Raw genomic sequence first — 17,395 nt, 5'->3', positions numbered from 1 at the left:
GCCATAGTAGTCAGTTGCAAATGGTGTGTAACACTTCTACCCCCTGTCACAGAAGGAGTTACTCCAAAGGTATTACTCCCCAACCACATTTGGCAAATGGATGTCACTCATATCCCAGAATTTGGAAAGATGAAATATGTCCATGTGTCTGTAGACACCTGTTCAGGCATCATTTTTGCCTCTTGCCATACAGGAGAAAAATCTAGAGATGTCATCTCTCACTGCCTCCAGGCATTCTCAGCCTGGGGAAAACCCAAACAATTAAAAACTGAGAATGGGCCAGCATATACATCCAAACCATTCCTCAACTTCTTAAAAACACTGAATATCACCCACACCACAGGAATCCCCTACAACCCTCAAGGACAGGGTATGGTGGAACGCACACACCTCACCCTCAAGAATGCATTATATAAACAAAAAGGGGGAATAGGGAAAGACTTCAGATCCACAAAAGACAAACTAAATCTTATTCATAAAAAATTTCTTAATATTGGACAAAAATGGCCGCAATGCCGCCGAACGCCATACACAGCAGAATCAGCTAAAAGATTTACCAAAAATCCTATGGAAAGATGTATCTGGACCTGAGGCTCTGTGTTTTTCCACAGGACCAGAAAAACCCCATATGGGTACCTGAACGGCTGACACGCAAGCTCGAGAGCCATGAAGTCAGAGAACGGAGCCGCGCTGATCCTGATCCTGGCGGGAATCACATCGCAAACCATGGCGGAGACAAGGGAATTATGGGGAATGGTGAAAGCATGGCCAGTACCACTCCCTCTCATTACCAACGAGAGCGTCTCAGACGGAAAACTCCACTGCAACCAGAGTAAATGCTTCCTAACAGAATGATGGGACATGGACAAGTACCCAATAATGCTGGTAATGCGTGTTCCAACATACATCCCTATGCCAGTGAGGGAGCAAGAAGCAAACATCCCGGTACTACTTAGGTATCGGAGAGACTTTGGAGTTTCAGCAAGCCATCGCTATTGCAGTAGCAGCTTTAGTAGCCGCCTCAGCCACAGCCACTGCAGCCCTGACTATCTCCATCCCTGCAGCAGAGATATTGAATAGTCTGTCAAAGGACACTGAGACAGCCCTGACGCAGAACACACACTTGAAGAATGGCATCATCCTAGTGAACCAACGAGTGGACTTGTTGAAAGAACAAACAGACTTATTAGCACTAACCTGGCACCTCGGGTGCATCCATTCCTATACCGGACTTTGCATTTCTACCATCCCCTTTAATAACCCTTCCCAAGCAGCCAACCTGTCTAGACACTTAGGACAACTATTAGCTACAAATTGGTCTAGTGAGCTTGAAGAACTTACCACACAGCTAAGGCTAGAAATAATGAATGTTAGCTCCAATGTAGTACAGACTATAACTATAGCAGAGTTAGCTAATACAGCATTTAATTTAGTAAAGGCCTGGTCGGGATCAGCAACCCTAGGAATACTGATGGTTTTGGGGCTCCTCCTGCTTGGCAGAACGATATGCTCGATGCAGCTCATGCAGCAGCGTGACAAGAGAGTGTTGCTTCAGGCCATGGCCGCCATAGAAGAGGGTGCCTCCCCCAGAAAATGGTTGGAGATGCTGGACTCGTAGTCAGTGACGGGTAAAATCAAAGGCCATGCATATCGACCTAAGACAGGGAGCAGACCATTAGATGTCTGTCACCCAATGATGGGTAAGAATGCAAAAGGACCTCTGACAACCTAAGACAGGCAGAGTCCCTTTAAACCCCACCTCTTTTCATTTTTGTTTAAGAGAAAAGGGGGAGATGTAGAGGTCCGAGCTGCGGCCGAAGTCGGACCCCAGCCCTTCTAAGATGGCGCTCACATCCAGTAATGGCATATCCCATGCATCCGCTCTGCCAAGTAGGAGAATCCCCCTCCCAGACCTTATAAGTAGTTCCGTGCTCGTACACACTGCATGATTTCCGCCCTGTCGCCAATAGAGTTAAAGGTCACGCATGCTCTCCCCTTTGATTGGTCTAGGAAACATATATATAGCGGTAGTTAGTAGTAGGAAAAAAGAGAAGCCAGCAGAACTAGAAGCTAGTGAGCCAGCCTGCAGAGATGAGAGGAATGAAATTAGAAACTAAAAGAGCTCTAACTCATACTTGCCTGCGTGCAAACTGCAATCTTTCTGTAACACCGCCTGTGAGAAGAAATTAAAGCTGATTGAAACCAAACCAGGTCTCCTGTGATCGCGTCGACTCGACCCACAGGAAGCGGGCACGATACTAGTGACCCAAGCCCTCCCATCCTACATGTTCCCCTAACATGGAAAAGGATGCCTTGTGGATGGCAGGATGCAGCACCATACGGACGTCAGACTCCAGCTCCATACCCATCATTCCTGAGCTCATCTAAACCTTTCCTGACTCCCACACAGTGCTAGCTGACTAGACATTGGATAAATGGTATTCAAATTTGGAGTTGTTCAGAAACCAGGGTTACTTTTGCTTAGGAGATTCTGAGTTTCATAGACGACATAATTCTTACCATCCATGGCTTCCTTTTAACTCGAATCACAACTGGAGCATCTCATGTACTATTACTATTGTTGTCTTTCCCACTAGAGGATTGCTTATGTTGTGTTTTTGTGTGTCTCCCCCATCTCCTCTCAGCTGACACTTCATTTTTTTACTTCTATTAAAGCATAGGAACCAGACTAGCTAAGAAATTCTCACTACAGTTGGATAATTATTTTGTTACATTTTTTTTAAATTCTGAGGGGAAAACGTAAGATTCTGTTTACAGTGCTGTGAATAACACTGTAACCTAGTACATTTCAAAACACAAGAAAAGGTTCCCCTTCATGTCAGTGGGGGACAATGAGAGTTCCATACATTTTGAAACTATTTCTCCTCAAAACTTTCCCCATGATACTGAGAGCTTCCTTTGACTCAGTTACCTGACTGAAGGAAGAACTTTCGATTGGATACAGGGCAAATCCAGCTTTCAAAGGACTGCCTAGTTGAAGGGAAAATACCGTGAAGGTTTGTAGTGCCAAGAAAGCCAGCCCTCTGGTGTGTCCTAAGCAGTAGTGTGAAGACAGAAGTGACAGGCTTATCAGAAGCTGAGAGTTGTGCATACATCTGAGCAGTTGACTGTATGAAAACATTCAAGGGGTATAAACGGTTAACATTTGGGCCCAATATTGCTTTAGCAGTACTGGAGAACAATTAAAGATTAGCAAGAATGACACCCAAGTTAATTTAGGGACATGGAGTTCTTTAAAGCTTTGATAGGGCTTATGAGTTTAGTATCTTATAGAAATGGATATATTTGCTTTTGTTACTGTGTGTGGTAGGGATGTATTTGAAAATATAACCATAGGTGGGTGGCAAGGCATCTTCTCTTTGACCCACTTTCTGTGCCTTTCCCTTCAGGTCACGCCCCCAGGAATCACTTGGCATAGGTGTCCCGACTCCAAGCTGTGCAAAGCCAGGCGCTCTTGGTGACAGCTAGGACTTTTTTGTGGGAGGAGGGGAAGGAGTCCTCAGGAGGAATGGTCTGGGGTGCCTGGGACCCTCCCAAACACTCTGACAGCCTGATTCTCTTCACCCTTTTGAGACTGAGGAAGAAATGGGGCAGCTGTCAGGCGAGCTCTGGGTTTTGAGGACAGCAGAATTCCATGCAATTGAAATCATACTCTTGAATTCTGTTATCACATGGGAACTGGCTTCTCCTGCACAAGGGCTGAGCGCTCAGGAGAACCCGAGTGGAGGGGCATGTGGGCTTGTGAGTATCTGCAGGTGTGCACATACGTAAGGAGGACAGGCTGGGGGTTGGTTGTAGGTGGGCTAAGCTGTGCCCTCCTGACATTGCTCAAGACAACATCAAGATTCAAACTTCGTTTAAATCAAACTACCTCCTGGCCTTTTCAGAAACTGCAGGTGCTGCAGTCCCACAGTGTGAGAGAGTCCAACCTCAGGTCACTGCAGGATGAGGAATCTGAGGAGCAACTCAGGCGGGCCCAGGTGCTCCAGGCCCTGAAGGAGAAAATGGAAGTACAGGTGAGCTGATGCCTCATGCTTCCTGCTAAAGCCAGCCAAGAACCATGTCTTCCAACAAAGTTTCTCATTTTTGTTCTATGGTTTGTGGGAAGCTGAAAGACAAAGTTTTCAGAACTTCTGCCAATACAGGGAACTATGGAATAGGATTCTAAGGGTTCTGAGGTGAGGCTGGTAGATTACATGTGTGCAGGATCAGATTTGCTTGGGACCTTTTTCAAAGTGCACAGAGCTGTGTCTCTTATTGGACACCCTTGCCATCATTTTGATTCCAACCCAGTTGAAAACAACTCTTAGAAAGTGTGACAGTCCCCTGGATTTGAAGATATTTGGGGTTGATTAGTTGGTGTGATGGCAAATATTGAACAACCAGATCTCTGGAACAAAGAAAGTCTTCATTTATAGCATCTGCTTATTTCTGTGGTATGCCAGCAATGGGTAAATCTTAAAACACTCCAGTTACACGTGGTCCGTGTCACTGATCATTTCATGGCAATGAAGAGCAGTTGACAGTCATTACGGAAATGAACCCAACCCTTTTTTGATCTTGTTGTAGCTATTTTCTCCACAACATTGGTCCTTCAACTTTACCATGGTTTACTCATGCAAAATTAATAATGTTCATATGCTCAAAGTTATCAAATTACCAATCTTTTGCTTATGGTCACTCTGAGATCTTAAAATAAAATATTCCTATATTTTCTTGTAGTATTTTTATGGCCTCACTAATTCATTCATTCCACTTTATTAAGGTATGGCTGACATGTAAAAACCTGTATATATTTAATGTATATAACTCAGCGAGTTTGGGGATAAGTATACACCCTTGAAACCATCACCACCACCAGACCATAGACATGTCCATCATCTCCCAAATCCTCCTGCCTTCTTTATCATTATTTTCTCCTTTTGTGTGTGTGTGTGTGTGTGTGTGTGTGTGGTAATAACACTTACATAAGATCTATCTTCTTAGCAGTACAGTACTTAACTCTGATCCTTATTATTCCCTTCTTTTTGCTGACTTAGGGTTGAGACTTTCTAGTTTTTCAAAGTGTCAAGTTAGGTTGTTTATTTGAGACCTTTCTTTTTCTTAATGTAGAAGTTTATCACTATAAACATCCCTCTTAGAACTTCTTTTGCTGATTCTGTAAGTTTTGGTATGTTGTATTTCCATTTTAGTTTGTCACAAGGTATGTTTTTGGTTTCTCTTTTGATTTCCTCTGTGAACTATTAGCTGTTCAGGAGTGTTTTGTATAATTCCACATATTAGTGAATATACTATTTACCTCATGTTACTGTTTTCTAGTTACATAGTATTGTGGTTGGGAAAGATCAATGTGATATATTTCAAGCTTAAATTGGTAGGACTTGTTTTGTGAGCACACACATGATCTATCCTGGAGAATGTTCCTTGGGGCCTTTAGAAGAATGTATTCTGCTTTTTTTGGATGGAGTGTTCTGTATATGTCTGCTTGGTCCCTTTGCTCTATAGTGATATTTCAGTCTGCTTTTTCCTTATTTATTTTCTGTCTGAATGATATATCCATTGTACAAAGTGGGGCACTGAAGTCTCCTACTATTATTGTTTTGCTATCGCTTCCTTTAGGTCTGTTCATATTTGCTTTATATATTTGGCTCTGATATTGGCTGCCTATATATTTAAAATTGTTATATCCTCTTGATGAATTGACCCCTTTATCATTACATAGTGACTTTTATTTCCTGTAACAGTTTTTTACTTAAAGTCTATTTTGTCTATGTACACCAACCTCTGTTTTCTTTTGGTTTCCATTTGCATAAGATATATTTTTCCATCCTTTCAGTTTCAGCCAACACATGTCCTTAAAGTTAAAGTGAGTCTCTTGTAGACAGCATACAAAAAACCAAATTGGTTTCTGTTTTTGCTTTTATCCATTCAGCCATTCTTCATCTTTTGACTGGAGAATTTAATCCATTTAAATTTAAAGTATTTGTTGAAAAGTAAGAACTTACTATTACTATTGCCATTGTGTTGTTTTCAGACTGTTTTGTAGCTAATTTGTTCCTACTTCTCCTGCTGTCTTCCTGTGTGATTTGATGTTTTTTGTGTGTTGTATGCTTTGATTCTTTTACCTTTTGCATGCCTACTATAGGTTTTCTTCTTTGTGGCTAGTACATCTTACAATTGCAGCAGTCTGGTTTAAGCTACACCGGCGTAACTCTGACTGCACACAGATACTCTGCACCTGTGCCTCTCCACCTCTCACACTGTCTGGTGTCCCCCAGCCAGCTGGTAGACCTGCATCTGGGTGTTGAGATCCTAGTGCCAGTGTCTCAGATGGTTTCAGCTGTGCAGCTTCCCTCAGTTCTGGGTGCGGTGAGATGGAAATGTACCTCCTGGGCAATGTCCCTCAACATTGGAGCAGTTGGGTGCTCACTCACTCCCACTAACCTTCTCACCCCACCCCGTGGAAGAAATTGTGGGCTGAGAGTGTCTCTCTTGGCACTGAGCTGTGCCACCACGGGGCGGGGGATGCAGGCAAAGAGAAAATGTTCTTCATCGCTTCAACACGCCTCTTCCCAGATGTGCTCCACCGAGATGCTGGGAACTCTCAGCCGGATGCCAGGGCTCCCATAGGGTATTCTCCTCTGTGGAGAACCTCCTAATCCACCATCTTGCTGATGTCACTTCTGCTTTTTAAGTTTAAATCTTTGACCCACCTAGACTTTATTTTGGTTTAAGATGAAATGAAGATCCAAGTTCATATTTTTTTTTGCCCCAGTTATTAGCTACTTGTTTGAACACCATTTGTCAATAATCCATCTTTCCCCAGACTTAAGATTTCATTCACCCTGCCTCACTCCACCTTTGTGTGGCCTTTCTATTCTTTTCACTGTTCTGTCTGCTTAATCATGAGCCAGTACTTTTATATTCTTATGGCTTTATTCTGTATTTTAATACTTAGAGGGGGCCCATTTGATAAACCACTCATGGAAGCGGAATGGAAGAGAAAAATGAAGGACCTGCAGAGGAAGCACGCAGCTCAGAACAGAGAGGTAGCTGTCCTTGGGATCCCATGACCTCCTCTCATCCTTCACCTCCATAGTTCACCCCCCAACCCTTGAACTGGTTGGCAGATATTTTGTTGCTAATATTGTTCCTGGCTGCTGACCCCCATCAACACACAGAAAAGGTTGACTGTGCAGACAGCAGCTTCCTTGGCCAGGAGTAGGGGCCTCCAGATCTTTTCTTCTGAACCCAACCCATCCTTCCCTCTGTGGTCCCTTCTGCAGTGACCCCTCCAGGCCCTCCCGGAGGGTTGTGCTGTAAACCTCAGGGAAATTGCCAGGTTATTTTGGTATGTGGGGCTTTCTTTGAAATTCCACGTAGGAGAGAACCAGGTGGCTGTGGACCTCAGCCATAGTTCAGGGGAGCCTAACGGGAAGGGCTCAGATGAGACTAGTGAACAGAGAGCTGCAGGCCTCAGGGCAGAGAGAACAGCTCCTGTAAAAATGCCCTTGAAGAAGAGGAAAGGGGAGGAGGAAGCTGATTAACAGGAGCCCCAGGTTCCACCTGCAGGAAGCTGCGATGAACGTGCCTAGGTCAGAGTCTGGCACATGATAAACACCACCCATTCCAATAATTCCCATCTGATGGTTTTATTTTATTTGAAACAGTTTAAAATGGGAAATATATTGTTGCAAAAGCAGAATATATTAAGATACACTAATAAAGTTGCATTTCCACCTTGTTTCCATCTACCTGTCCCCAATACCCACCCCACAGGTGACCACTTTTATTGTTTTCTTGTGTATTCTTCTAGAGTTTCTTTATGTAAATATAAATAAATAGTTTCATTTATCTCTCTGGTCTTACAACAGAGGTAATATATAACCATATTTTCGTTACCTTTTGTTTTCTCCTAAAAACATCTATCTGATGACTTTTGAATGGCCTCAGCTTACCTGCCTGTCCTTCAGTGGGTGGCCACACTTGACAGAGAGCCTTTACCCTGATTTGGGGGCTGGCATTCAGTTCTGACTTCTCAGGCACAGCTTGGAAATGTCCTCACACTGGAAGGTAGTCTTGTTAGAAAGCCAGCTGCCCAGGTGTGGAAACCCTTTCCCCTCCTTACGGTGAAGCCCTGACCAGGGTTTGCCTGTAGGTGCAGACCCTGCAGACAGTGGGCACACAGAGGTTGCTGCAGACATTTGACTGACAGGCCTTTCTGTGCCTACCAGCTCCAGGAGCAGAACAAGAGGCTCCAGGAGCAGAGGAAAGCTGCTGCCCAGCCTCAGCACCAGACCAATGCCCTCCGTGCCCAGCTGCAGGAACAAGCCCAGCTCATCGCCACCCAGGAGGACATGGTAGGTCTGTCCCGTCCTTAGCCAGGTCCTGGTGCCGCTAGGCCTAGGCCTCTTCCCTGTGAAGCTCTCCTGAGGTTCTTCTGCACCCACCGGCTCTAGTCTCATTAGTCAGGCTCTTTAAGGACAGAGAAGAGTCCTCTGGCTTGAGGGGCGTGAAGTGACAAGGTTGCAGCCTGCCAACCTCCGTGGTGGGATGGGCCTGCTGTCCCCAGAGGCTCTTAGTGGGTCCACACTCACACCAGAGACCCTCTAAGTGCCAGCACCTGGTTGAGACTTTGCTTATTACCTCATTTAAGTCTCACACTGCCCTCACCTTCTCCCCATCTTCCTCTGACAGGTGATGGAACAGGCTAGAGAAGTCAGGTGGCTCAAGTCCCCACAGGGCACTCCCTAGGTGACAGGGCTGACATTCAACCCCAGCTGGGCAGGTGGGGTGCAAAGCTTGTGCTTTCCTCGCCATGCTCTCAGACACAACTTCTTAACCAGTAGCATTTTCAAACATTAACAGCCCCTGATGAGGTTGCCAGATAAACTAGTGTGATGAAAAGGCACCTACTCTGCTAAGCCCCCATTCCTAGAACGAGCCCCTGTGACTCTTCACCTGCTGTTGATAATTCTGTGCCCAGCCTTGCTCAGCTCTCCCCCTTCTGAGCCTTGGGCCGGTGGGGCCCCTCCTGTGGCTCAGGTCCCTGCCGTGAATCTGGTACCACCCTCCACGCAGCTTCCCTGGGTTGAGCACCCACTGTCACTGTCCACTTGCCCCTGTCCACTGTCTCTGTCTTCCTGTTTCTGCTCCCCTTGCTGTTTGTGCTTTTCTGTTCTCCCAGCCACACGTCACTCAGACAATGTATCTCACCCACTGCCCTGCTGCTCTTCTTTTCACTGTTTCTCCCCACCCCAAACGCTTAGCTCTTCACTGCTGTGGTGTAACATGTGGCGTTCTCTGAGTCATTCACCAGGTCCAGTCTGGAGGTTTCCTTCTTCTGTTACCCAGAGCTCTTGTTTGCAAATGTTTCAGTTCAGAACCCATTGGCTAAACATAGTGGACTAGGTAATAGGGTCCATTTATATTGTAACACCAAAGTTGCTGACAGCTGAAGGCCTTAGTTTGGCACCAAAATCATGCCATTGGAAATTCAGATTCCATTTTTCTTTTTACCATCTTTAGCATGTTGACTTTTGTTCTCATGCTTGACTGTCATTGTTGCAAGATGGCTGCCTTAGCCCTAACCATCACAACCATATTCAGTGGAATAAATTAGTGAAAAGGCCCCTTCCCAAGACTTCTGATTATATTTTTTTGGTCAAAGCTGTGTTATGTGGGCAACTATAGCTGCATGAAAGGTTAAAAGTGAATAATTCATTTGACAGTTTCTAGAGTAGAGGTAGGCAAAGGATGAAAGGATTGGAAACGGACTTTGGATGAGTCATTCATCAGTAGGTAATAAAAAGTACCTCAAACTTGAGCAGAAGGTGGAAATTGTCATAAGTATAGACAGGGTCTACACAGAGCTCAAGGCAGGGGAACAGTTGATTCTTGGAATAAACTGGAACTAGAGACATGAACATAGTCAGGAGTTTTCCTGTGCTGTCTTTCTTCCTTTCTCTGTATCTGCTTCAACTGTTTCTTTTACTCTGAATACCAACTTCCACTTCATATCTGTCCCATGTGGCAAAACCAAGAAGGAAACAAGTAAATAAACAGGGAAAACCACGCCAGCTGGCTGACAGTAGCTCTTGGCTCTGCATGTTACCGTCTAGAGTTCTGTGCCCAGACCTGGACAGTCAGCTATGGCTGTGTGTGGGATCATACGGTCACAGGTGGCTGCCCCAGGTGCAACTACGTGGAAGGAGGAGGAAGGGCACTCCCTGGAAAAGGGGGGCTGAGCAGACAGTTCAGGGACTGTCCACATCAGCTTCCTTCCTCCCCAGGCGGCTCAGCTCAGATGCCTGCAGTGAGGGAGGGCAGCCTACCTTGCCCTGGCTGTTTTCCCCCGCTCATACCAATGGTACTGACCATGTGTCTGACCCATTCTCTCCTGCCCTTCAAGTCACAGTCACCCTCTGAAGCCCTACTCTTGCCTGCCCACCATGGAAGGGTGACTCTCAGAGCCACGCTGGTTGCTGCCATTCAACTTTGGTGCCGTCCCCTTCTGTTTGGGGGGCAAAAGATGCTCTGTGGGGTTGAGGTGGTGTGCTCTGAGCTCCCTCTAGTTCCCAGCAGGTGGCATGGGAACAGTCGCTGTCCCTTCTTCACGGAGCTGGGCAGACCCAGTGCTCAGAGCAGAGTTCCCTGCTGGCTGTAACCTGCTCTGTTCCTCATCTTTGCAGATCCAGACCCTGTCTCTCAGGAAGGTGGAGGGTAAGCCTGCATGTGATGGTTTATAACAATTGTGGCTGTTGTTTGGCTTCTCTCTCCTGTCTCACACCTATCAATTTACAGGGTGAGGGTGGGTCACGTGGTGTCAGGCCCTCTGGCTGGGTCAGGGAGGGTGAGAAGGCATTTGCTCTGGGTCGGACAGGGCTCCAGATGGTGTCTGCACTGCAGGCATTCTCCACAGCTGGCAGGGTGTCCTGCCTGGCCTGCTCTTCTCCATACGGTGGTGGAGACGTGGGGTGGGGTGGGTGAAGACCCTGGAACCTGTGATAGATGGAGCAGATTCATGAACAGGCTCTTTCTAGGTCACTGTGCCTGTGGTTCAGGCCATGAACCTTTACATTGCTCCCGGCATGTGGGAACCACACATCTATGAGCACGTGGCCTGGTGGGAGTGCATACTGTCCTCCTCTGGGGTGTCTGGTGTCTGTGTGGGTGCATGCGTGGGTGTGCATCCAGCAGAGGGCAGGTGCTGGCATCTGAAGGGAGACAGGTACCCACAGAGGACTGCTCCTGCTTGGAAGACCTTGGTCTGCTGCTTATGAGGCCTGGTGCTCTCACTGCATCCCACCTCCCCTGGCCTGTCCCTTTAGCTACCCTTCTGCCTTTTCCTATCAAGCCACAGGTCTCTTCTGTCCCCCGCCTTAAAGCTAGACATTTCTTTCCCAGCCCTGCAAGCAGTCTGGAGGCATGTTCCCGTGGCCCCAGGCTTCCTGAGTGCTGGGCTGGGATGCATGCCTCTAATAGCAGCTGTGTGCCGTGCGCTTTGTCAAGCACTGCTGATTCGCTGTCTCATTACATCGCGGGCCCATTTGCTGTGCAGGGCCTGTCGTTGGCCTCACTTTCCAGATGAGGGCACCGAGGCTGAGATAGGCTGTGGGACGCACTGCATGGGGCACAGTTGGGGCGGGACAGAGCCCGCACGCGGCTCTGATGTTCCTGCCTCCAGCGTCTGTGCCTGTGACCGCCGCTCCCGCTGCCACTCTCTGTTGAAGAAACAGCGGAGGGCTCGCTCTTTCTGGCTGGCCCTTCCATGGTGACCCACGCTTTTCTCTAAGTCAGGGATGGCCTCCAGGGCATGGGCACCACTAACTGTTCCTGCTCTCCTCAGGGATCCACGAGGGCCCAAAGGTTGTGGCCACTGAAGAGGACTCTTCTGACCAAGGTGGGGCCTCATTTTCTTCTCCAGGCATCCAGTGCAGAAAACAGAGTTACTTCTCTATTCATTATTCAGTTCATGTCTGCTCAACTGAATCTGGCTCCCTGAAGCTGGGGGAAAGGAACTAGGGATATGAAATAAATATTTCTTAAGCACCTTGTATGTGCCAGAGATGTCCCACACAGGTGCTGACATGCAGTCTGCAGGGTCACTGATGGGGAAACCCAGGCCCAGAGAGGGTCAGTGCCTTGCCCATAGTCACAGAGCCAGCAGGTGGGAGACCCAGGATTTGGAGCCCTGTCTGATACAGAGCTAGTCCCTTGCGCCTGCACTGCCACCTCTCATCCAGTACTGCTCAGAGCAGTGGTTGAGGACACTGTCATGGCTTAAGAGAGCCCTTGCTGTTGTACTGTGTGGGGTGAGTGTGCTGAAGACAATCACACGGGGCCTGACTCTGTGCAGGGCCCCCCAGAGCTCCCTGCAGAGCCCTGGGTGCCTGCTGTGGTGAGTCACTTGGGCAGGGACTGACTTTGATTTGCAGAGCTCTCAGCCGTTTGATTTTAGGTGATGCAACGGGGAAGTGAAAAAATAGACATGCTCCCTGACCATGGGATCCCCCTGGGACAGTCTGGGAGAAGGAGCTCCCAGGGCAGCTCTGAGGGAGCCCACAGAATGCCTGCCCACCAGGGCCCGCCTGCCCCCACCAGGCTGTGACCTGACAATTCCAAAGCGACCCAACACCTGCACCCAGGACAGGTCACCAAGGAGCCCATCATGGAGTAGATAATATTTTCCTTTACTTTTGAGATGGTAATATGTGGTCTTGCCAAAGAAAGGCAAGCAAGGAAAAGGGCACACAGTGAGAACTAGGTCTCCCTCCTGCCCGGCTATCTAGGTTCTTCCCAGAGACCCACTGTTACAGGTTTCTCATCTATCTTGCCAGACATACTTGGTGCAGATATAAGCCCATATGCATATGCAATCTTTTCCTTTTCTCCAAATGCAAGCACATACATACTGTACTGCATGTAGGTATTTATTTTCTTATTTGGGAAATCATCTCATATTCCTTTATGTAAAGCTGTTTTTTCAGGGCTTTGCAGTATTCCATTGGATGGATGAACTAATTTTTATTTAAGTCCTCTCCTACTCCCACTCCCACAGTGCATTTAAACTTGGGAAATGGTAGTAAGAACTAGAGTTCCATTAACTTGGGGGAAAGGTGTCTTTGCATGACACAACCTGTTACTGGACCTTTGCTGTCCAGAGGGGATGAACCAAATCCTCCAGCAGGGGGCGCTGAGTTCTAGTGAGGAGGAGGCTGAAAAGAGTGGGTGCGCAAGCCCCTGGAGCCTATCCTGCTGGGTGGAGGTCTCGCGCACTCACACTGGGCTCAGCCTTTTCACGTGCTCGCTCACCTCTTCTCGTCCCAGACCAGTTGGAGCAGCATCACTTGGAAAACTGTTCAAAATGCAGATATTCAATTTCTCCACCTCATCCCACACAGACTGAATCAGAAATTCTGGAGGCAGGGCCTCGCAGCCTGTGTTTTCTCCCATCCTCTAGTGCATTCGATTCTTGCTCAAGTTTGAGAACCACTGTGGACCAGTGGCTCTAGAACCAGGTGCATGTTAAGAATTACTCAGGTTGCTTGTACCTATCCGGAGGACCATGCTAGTCCCCCCACTACTGAAATCAGAATGTGTAGGAGGTAGACTCCAGGCATCAGCAGTATTTAAAACTCCCAGCTGATTCCAACATGCAGCCAAGGTTGGGGCCCATGCCGCAGTGCAGACCTCTCAGTGGAGAATCAACCTGGTGGGGCAGCTTGTTAAAACACAGGCTGCTGGACTCTACCTCCAGAACTTCGGGTAGGATTGGCGTGGGACCTTAGGATCTGCAATCCTAATACATTACCAGGTGCAGCAATGCTGCGGCCCACACGTTGAGAATGATTGCTCTAGAATAATTGGTTCTCAGGTTTGGTTGGTTGTTAGAAGGTCTGGGGGGGGTTAAAAATAAATATTAAGGCCTGGGCCCACACTCAGAGGTTCTGATGTAATTACCTTGGGATGGGGCCCAGGTGATTCAAATATGCAGCCAGAATTGAGGTTACCACCCTTAAATGTGAGCTCCTTGAGGGTTTTCTTCTGTTTCCAGCACTGGCCTGCTTACTCTCATATTGTCAGAAAATGTCTATAAGTGCATCAACGAGCTGGTCCAGCAGTAACTGCAGTGGACTGGAGATCCCTTCCAGGAGGCCTTCCCTGAGCCTGGACAGCCCCTTTGCAGCAGTTACCAAGTTGTGTTGTAATTGCTTATTTTGTTACCCTCTGGGTTGGTATTTCCTAAGGTATGGTCTGTGGCTCACTTCCATCAGAAACATCTAAGCAAATTAAAATGTTAGAAGGTCTGGGGTGTTTTAAAAATAAATATTAAGACCTGGGCCCACACTCAGAGGTTCTGATGTAATTACCTTGGCCCTTCTGCAGGTCTGTGGAATCAGACTCTCTGGAGGGTGGGGGCTGGGAGGATGCGTTTTTAACCCATGAGCTGCTGAGGTGTGCTACCGCCTGAGGGAGAATCCCGATCCACACAGTCAACCCGAGGGGAGCAGGGACCTGTCCTATCCTGCCCCACCATTTCAGCCTCTGGACGTGATGGAGCCTGGCATGGCAATGGGGTGCGGACATTGGGTGGGGCCGGGATTATGCTGGAGCCAGCGGTAGGCTGGGCCTAGAATCCAGGAGCAGGACTGAAGTGCAAGTCAGAAAGTCTGAAAGACCCCAGGTAACCTGGGGTGGGTCTGAGCCCGGATCTTGGAGGTCCAGACGGCACAGGATGAGAATCCCGAAGGTGGGTGGGGGGCCTGAGGCAGTGGTACCCAGGGACAGAAACACCCCAGCTTCTGACCCAGGGATGGACACTTGGGTGGGGTCTGCAAGTCCTGGGCTCCCAGGCTGAGTGTGGACCAGGTGGCTGCAGGCGATGCTTTGGGAGTGGAGGTTTCGGACGTCCAGGCTGACCGTGGTGGCTGTCCTCTGTTGCAGAGCTGGAGGACTCCCGAGATGGGCTGCAGAAGGTGCTGGCAGCTGTGAGGCAGAACCCCACCTTGCTGAAGCAGTTCAGGCCAGTCCTGGAGGACGCCCTGGAAGAGAAACTGGAAAGCCTGGGGATAAAGAGAGTAAGTTCAGAGCCGCTGTTCTAAGGGCCGCTCCTACCACTTAGCCCTGGGGAGTTCTTAAACCAACTAATGTTCAATTGCTCTTTACATTGTGGCCTTAGGCATCTCATTTGTTCCAAGTGAGGCGCCTCTGGTACCTGGGGATATAAACCCACACAGCTGCTCCCCTCGTCTGACAGTGACAGTGTGGCCTGTCCTCTCTGTTTCCGCCAGTGGCCTCTTGAGATGTCACCCTGTGTCCTGACCTCTCCATTTTCTCTGCACATTGGATTCTTCCTTATGTGTCCCTTTTTCTGACAAAGGAAATTTAATTGGCTTAATCTTGCCTCCGGATGGGGCCTCGGATGGGTGGTCCCCTGGATAGATTAAATGTCCGTTATTGGTAGCACGGCACACGTGGCCATGCTCCATCAGCAGGTGGCTGTGGGTCCGGTGGGCACTGAAAGCCATGTCTGGTACAAATTTGTATTGGAATGCCACTGTTCCCTCGTGCTCACGGTAAACCAGAGCATGCATAGTATTACTAAAGGCATCTATGAAAGCTATTATTAAATAAAAACACACCTTGTTATTAAAGAAGCCAAATACCACATCACTGAAAATACTTTTTTTATTAAAGTGTTGTTAATATACAATCTTTTGTTGGTTTCAGACACACATCACAGTGGTTCAACATTCCCCATGATGATCTTATATTATGACTGCAAAGTATTGTGCCCTTTATCCCCCTCCCCCTCACCCCTGCACCCACCCCAACCCCATCCCAACTAGTCACTTCTCATTGTCTATGAGTCTACTGCTCTCTTGTTCATTCCATTTTGCTTTGTTTTTATATTCCACAAATAAGTGAAATAATATGGTATTTGTCTTTCCTCACCTGGCTTATTTCACTAAGCATAATACCCTCTAGGCCCCTCCATGTCATTGCAAATGACAGGATTTCTTTTCTTTTTATGGCTGAATAACATTCCATTGTATATGTGTACCATACCACATCTTTATCCATTCATCTATTGAGGGACACTCAGGTTGCACCCATATCTTGGCTATTGTAAATAGTGCTGTGATAAACATAGGGGTGTATATGACTTCTTGAATCAGGGATCTTGTTTTTTCAGGTAGATTCCTAGGAGTGGAATTACTGGGTCAAATCAAATGGTATTCTATTTTTAGTTTTTTGAGGCACCTTCATATTACTTTCCACAATGGTTGAACTAATATACATTCCCTCCAACAGTGTAGGAGTGTTTCACTTTCTCTGCATCCTCTCCAGCATTTCTTGTTGTTTGTCTTTTGAATGTTGGCCATCCTTACTGGTGTGAGGTGTTATCTCACTGTGGTTTTAATTTGCATTTCCCTTATATATTAGTCATGTGGATCGTTTTTTCATTTGCCTGTTGGACATCTGAATTTCTTCTTTTGGGAAGTGTCTGTTCAGATCCTCTGCCCATTTCATATTTATTTATTTATTATATATTATTTTTATTTTTATCAGGTTATTGCATTTTGGGTGTTGAGGCATGTGAGCTCTTTATATATTTTGGATGTTAACCCCTTATCAGATGAGTCATTTATGAATATATTCTCCACACAGTAGGATGCCTTTTTGTTCTACTGATGGTGCCCTCTGCTGTACAGAAGCTTTTTAGTTTGATGTAGTCCCATTTGTTCATTTTTGCTTTTGTTTCCCTTTCCCAGGGAGATGGGTCCAGGAAAAAATTCATCATGATTATATTCAAGAGATTTTTGCCTACATTTTCTTCTAAGAGTTTTATGTTTTCATGTCTTACATTCAGGTCTTTGGTCCATTTTTAGTGTACTTTTGTGCATGGAGTTAGACAATAATCCACTTTCATTCTCTTACATGTAGCTGTCCAGTTTTTCCAACATCAGTTGTTCAAAAGGCTGTCATTTCCCCCTTGTATATCCATGGCTCCTTTATTGTACATTAATTGGCCACATATGTGTGGATTTCATCTGTGCTCTCTAGTCTGTTCCATTGATCTATGGGTCTTTTCCTGTGGCAGCACCAAATTGTCTTGATTCCTGTGGCTTCGCAATAGAGCTTGAAATCAGGGAGCGTTATCCCCACACCTTTGTTCTTCTTTCTCAGGATTGCTTTGGCTATTTGGGGTCTTGTGGTTCCATACAAATTTTAGAACTATTAGTTCTAGTTCATTGAAGAATGCTGTTGTTATCTTGGCAGGGATTGCATTGACTCTGTAGAATGCTTTATGCAGGGTGGCCATTTCGACAATATTAATTCTTCCTATCCATGAGCATGGGATAGATTT

At 46.9% G+C, this 17,395-nt stretch overlaps 1 protein-coding gene across 2 annotated transcripts in view; it reads left to right on the top strand.

Annotated features, from left to right (window-relative positions):
• DZIP1L (DAZ interacting zinc finger protein 1 like) overlaps window positions 1-17,395 on the top strand; it is a 44,645-nt gene that overhangs the window by 13,330 nt on the left and 13,920 nt on the right. Inside the window, exons 6-11 of one of the 2 annotated variants that reach the window (XM_073232363.1) lie at window positions 3,909-4,041; window positions 7,012-7,070; window positions 8,256-8,381; window positions 10,713-10,743; window positions 11,870-11,923; window positions 14,968-15,101. In XM_073232363.1, coding sequence (XP_073088464.1) covers window positions 3,909-4,041; window positions 7,012-7,070; window positions 8,256-8,381; window positions 10,713-10,743; window positions 11,870-11,923; window positions 14,968-15,101 — 537 coding nt within the window. Of the gene's footprint in view, window positions 1-611; window positions 2,188-3,908; window positions 4,042-7,011; window positions 7,071-8,255; window positions 8,382-10,712; window positions 10,744-11,869; window positions 11,924-14,967; window positions 15,102-17,395 lie in introns of those variants that run through there. The other variant, XR_012129524.1, reaches the window with a different exon arrangement.

This window comes from Manis javanica, chromosome 3 (assembly GCF_040802235.1).
Source record: "Manis javanica isolate MJ-LG chromosome 3, MJ_LKY, whole genome shotgun sequence".
Taxonomy (NCBI): Eukaryota; Metazoa; Chordata; class Mammalia; order Pholidota; family Manidae; genus Manis; species Manis javanica.
The sequence above is the reverse complement of the archived record's forward strand: the minus strand, read 5'-3'. Positions and strand labels throughout refer to the sequence as shown.